A 4,900-nucleotide genomic window follows, 5' to 3' on the forward strand; every position below is an offset into this window, starting at 1 on the left:
TTTACATTAAAGTTAATACAAAATAAATAATAAAATTTACATATATACCTTTTTCTTCCACAAAAAGTTTAGGGAAAGGTGATATTGTTCATATATAGGTCGAGACAAATTACCAAACTTAATAATGATTTAATTATTACAAATGAAACTTACTAAAAAAGATTATTTTGACCTAGATATAAATAATATCTCATTCCCTAAACTTTTTGTGCAAGAAAAAGGTATATATGCAACTTTTATTTATATTTTGTATTGACTTTAACGTAAAATAATCTGTGTGTTGTTAGGAGAAGAGTAAAACAAAGGATTTTTACTAAGGCAGAAGTCGTAACTTTTTCATTCAAACAATAGATTTAAATTACAAAACTTGTAACTCTACAATAAAGACACTTAACATCACAATAAACTCACATAATTTCATAAACTTAAAAACATAAAACTGACATTTAACGTTTGCTGAATTAAACCCATTAAAAACTAAATTGATTGCTGAATTAAACCCATTAAAAATTCAACTGACACATAACTCCACATTTAACGTTTATTCAACAAAACTCCCCCGTAAACTTAAATGCTTCTGCCATCCTTCATGCCGATCAATTTCTTGTAGTTGTCAAGGAGTACCGTCGGTAGCGGTTTCGTGAAGATATCCGCGACTTGCTCTTGACTGGTCACATGTGTTAACTCCACATTTCCTTCCTTTACTTGATCCCGGATGAAGTGAAATCAGACGTCAATATGCTTGCTTCTTTCATGATTTACCGGGTTCTTGGCTAGCTCTATAGCCGACTTATTGTCAATTCGGATCACAGTTTGGCCGACTTGTTTTTCCTCCAGCTTGCTTAGCAAATTCCTGAGCCACATTGCATGACAAACACACCAAGATGCAGCTACATATTCAGCTTCACATGTCGACAGTGTCACAATAGGTTGCTTCTTCGAAATCCAAGTGAATGTCGTGTTGCCCATGAAAAACACATAACCAGCCGTGCTCTTTCGATCATCTACGTCTCCACACCAATCACTGTCAGAATATCCAATCAACTTGTATTTTGCCGAGCTCGAGTAGTGTAACCCGTGTGAAACTGTACCTTGAACATACCTCAGAATTCTCTTTACCGCCTTCCAATGTGTGTATCTTGGCTCCTCCATGAACCGACTTACTATGCCGACACTCAACGAGATATCCGGCCTCGTGCATGTGAGATAGCGTAGGCTTCCCACCAAACTTCTGTACTTGCTTGCATCAACACGGTCTCCTCCATCAAACTTAGAAAGTTTTGAACCGGGTTCCATTGGTGTTGAAACCGGGTTGCAATCTTCCATCTTGTACTTTTTCAAAATCTTTTTTGCATAAGCCTCCTGTGACACGAAAATTCCCTTCTCATTTTGTTTTACTTCCAAACCGAGAAAGAACTTCATAAAACCGAGATCTGTCATTTCGAACTCTCTTGTCATTGTGCTCTTGAACTCTTGTATCATCTTGGCATTGTTTCCCATAAAAATGAGGTCGTCAACATAAAGAGCCACAATTAACAAGTCTCCTCCATTTTTCTTGACATAAACAACATGTTCATATGGACACTGTTCAAGTCCATTCTCCTTGAAATATTTGTCAATCCGAGCATTCCATGCTCGTGGTGCTTGCTTCAACCCGTAAAGTGCTTTCTTCAATCTCAGCACCTTCTTCTCTTCTCCTGCCTTCATGTAGCCTGGCGGTTGTTCCACGTAAACTTCTTCTTCAAGAACACCATTCAGGAATGCCGACTTTACATCCATTTGATGTATTGGCCATCTGTATTGAGCAGCCTGTGAGATGAGTAGCCGAATTGTCTCCATCCTTGTAACAGGGGCAAACACCTCGTCATAGTCAATTCCAGCCTTCTGCTTATAACCTTTTGCAACTAGCCGAGCTTTATATCGTTCTATCTCCCCTTGAGCATTCATCTTCTTCTTGAACACCCACTTCACTCCAATGGGCCGACTTCCTTTTGGTAGCTCAGCTGACTCCCATGTGTTATTTCGGTCAATGGCTTCTATCTCCTCATCCATGGCGTCTTGCCATTTCTTATCTCGGATGGCTTCTTCAAAGCTTATATTTTCAGAATCTGCAAGAAGACAAACAAAATGTACCTCACTTGTTGACTCATATATGTCTTGTATGCTCCGCATCCTGGGTTGTCGTACCTCGTCTTCATCATCAGAAGCTTCAGGACTTGCCGGGTTGATAATTTGCGTTGTGATTCTGTCTTCAAAGTTTATCTCAGATGAATTGCTCCAGTCCCACTCATTTGCTTCATTGAGCTTTACATCTCTGCTCACTATGACTTTCTTGTTGACGGGGTCAAACAGCTTGTACCCCTTTGTTTTTTCATCATATCCAATAAAAACATATTTCTTGCTTTTATCCTCGAGCTTGGTTCTGAGCTGGTCCGGTATGTGTGCATAGGCCACACTACCAAAAACTCTGAGATGAGCCACTGAAGGCTTTTGACCGCTCCATGCTTCCTGTGGTGTTTTGTCATCCAAGCTTGAATGTGGACATCGGTTCTGCACATACACAACACACTGCACAGCTGCCCAAAACTCCTTCGGCATCCTTTTGCCAGCATATTTTCTCTCTGTGTTGATGATATTTTTCTCTACTGTGCCCATGGACCCATGAGGGCACGAGAACTTGCACCCACATAACTAATTCTTATGTCACCTGCTCCTAAGTTCTTAAACTTGATGTTTGATTGGTGTTTTGACCTGCAGCTAGTAAAATTAGTTCTGCTGGTAAATTTGGGTAGTTTTCTTTCTTGAGTATAAAAGGAAAAGTAAATTCACATTAATTTGCATTCCATGTGTTTGGTCTCTTGGTCCAGGGACTACAAGCTATTAATTTGGGTGACAGTGGGTTCATTGTGGTTAGAGATGGATGCACCATTTTCAGGTCCCCTGTTCAACAGCATGACTTCAATTTTACGTATCAACTGGAGAGTGGCAATGGAGGTGATTTACCCCGCTCTGGTGAGGTAAGTTCTCACATGTCATTTCACATAAGACTTACTTCTAGTGCTCTTTGCTTTTACTTTCTGTAGGTGTAAGGAGGAAAATATTACATTAACAATATGGGAATCTCAAAATTAAGGCACAAATTTGTTGACAGTACATTTTTACCTGTTTCTGATAGCATCCATACCAAGGAATACTTATTCAGACAGTCCAGCATTACCTGTTTCTGACAGTATAATAGTACAGGCATGGTGAAACACACAGTTCACAGCCCTTTCCTTCAACTTCTCATGATTAATATATGCAGCAACAGAGAAAATAGATTGGCATTTGAAATTTCTTTTTCATCCTATTTTGTGATAATGGAGAGGTTTTTTTTTACTCATTCATACGCAGTAGAGGGGGTGAAAATTGAAAGTAAGGTGCATCTCATTTTCAACATATCCTTATTTTCATATATTAAGCACGTGTAAGATGATTTGCAGATCAAAATTTTTACAGCTCCAATTATTCTATTCTACTTTAATGTATACGTATCTAATACAATGAAATTGTCTGATGGACTATTATTATTATTATCATTTTTAGTCTCGCCACAGTCATGATCCTATTATTATTCCCTAGGAAGCCACATAGCAGATGAAGTTTCTTTCTTTCCAAATAAGTTTATATATTTGAGGAAAATTAAACAAACTAACAGTTGTCGCAATAACATATCCAGGTTTTTACGATACCTGTTGCCCGGAGATGTTGTCATTGCTGGAACAGATGGATTGTTTGATAATCTGTACAATAATGAAGTCACTGCAATTGTTTTACATGCAGTTAGAGCTGGACTAGAACCCCAAGTAACTGCTCAGAAGATAGCAGCACTGGCTCGTCAGCGAGCACAGGACAGGAATAGGCAGACACCATTTTCTACTGCTCCAAGAGGCTGGGTTCCGTTATTATGGTGGGAAGCTTGATGACATAACAGTTGTTGTGTAGATACATAACCAGCTCAGTAAGTGTGAGTTTTGCAATCTTAACTTTGCTACATTTTGTATATTCATATCTGTTCTACAGTTGCTGCGTCACCAACTTGTCTGTCATTTTTTACCTGAATGCACTGCCGGTTCTAATTTTTTTCTAAAACTTGAGTTGCTACAGTAATCATAAAAAACGTGGGCCATATGACCTTCATTCCTTCCTGCTTTGCATTTTATACACCCGCTTTTTTCTTTTTGGCTATCTGCCATTTTTTTATGAATATAATGAACTTTAATGTGACAATTATCCCCTCACTAACAAAAGCTTCTAAAACCATATTTGATAATTTATGGAAGTTACAGATGGACCCTTTGGCCGAGTCAGAACCTTTAAACAAGATAGTGGGTTAATGAGTTGTGCTATTATTTATTTATGGCAAACCAGCCTTCTTGGGGTATGGTTAATTGAAACGTAACCCCATTCATACCCAAAAATTGCATTCCACCCAGCTGAATGGATGGCATTAAATGTGTTGTTGGTTGATACACCATTGTTAACCCCATTCACCTCCTTGATGCTGGGGCTGGCTTGTGATGGTGGTGTCATGGCTGGGTAGCACAGTGATGATGGATAAGGACAATGGTTCTGTGGCACGATGTGGGTTTGGAGGTGACTGATGGTGGTTTGATCATGCTGTTCCATGGGTGATGTGGCTTGGGTGGTTGGGCAATGGATGCTCATGGTTGTGCATGGCTAGAATGGTTAGAGAAAGAGGCTGGTGTGTTCGTGAAATTGGGGCTAGATGGGTTTTTGATTGCTGGTGGTAATGGTGCAATGAATTTTGAGATCTGTTGGTTTGGCCTTGCGGTGGAGGTGATGGTGCTTGCTTATGATGAGTTTGGTTGCAAATGGTGTTTGTTGCCTGGAAATAGAG

General features: G+C 39.3%; 1 protein-coding gene across 1 annotated transcript; it reads left to right on the plus strand.

The window, feature by feature from the left end:
• Positions 1–2,700: 2,700 nt before the first annotated feature.
• Positions 2,701–3,984, plus strand: LOC133315665 (probable protein phosphatase 2C 55). Its single transcript, XM_061517335.1, is given in 5 exon segments — positions 2,701–2,778; positions 2,868–3,017; positions 3,719–3,738; positions 3,740–3,922; positions 3,924–3,984. Coding segments are annotated over 5 exon segments (492 nt in total).
• The last annotated feature ends 916 nt before the right edge of the window (positions 3,985–4,900 follow it).

Source organism: Gastrolobium bilobum, unplaced genomic scaffold (assembly GCF_033153095.1).
Source record: "Gastrolobium bilobum isolate Gb01-03AN ecotype WA unplaced genomic scaffold, APGP_CSIRO_Gbil_v1 utg114000, whole genome shotgun sequence".
Classification (NCBI taxonomy): Eukaryota; Viridiplantae; Streptophyta; class Magnoliopsida; order Fabales; family Fabaceae; genus Gastrolobium; species Gastrolobium bilobum.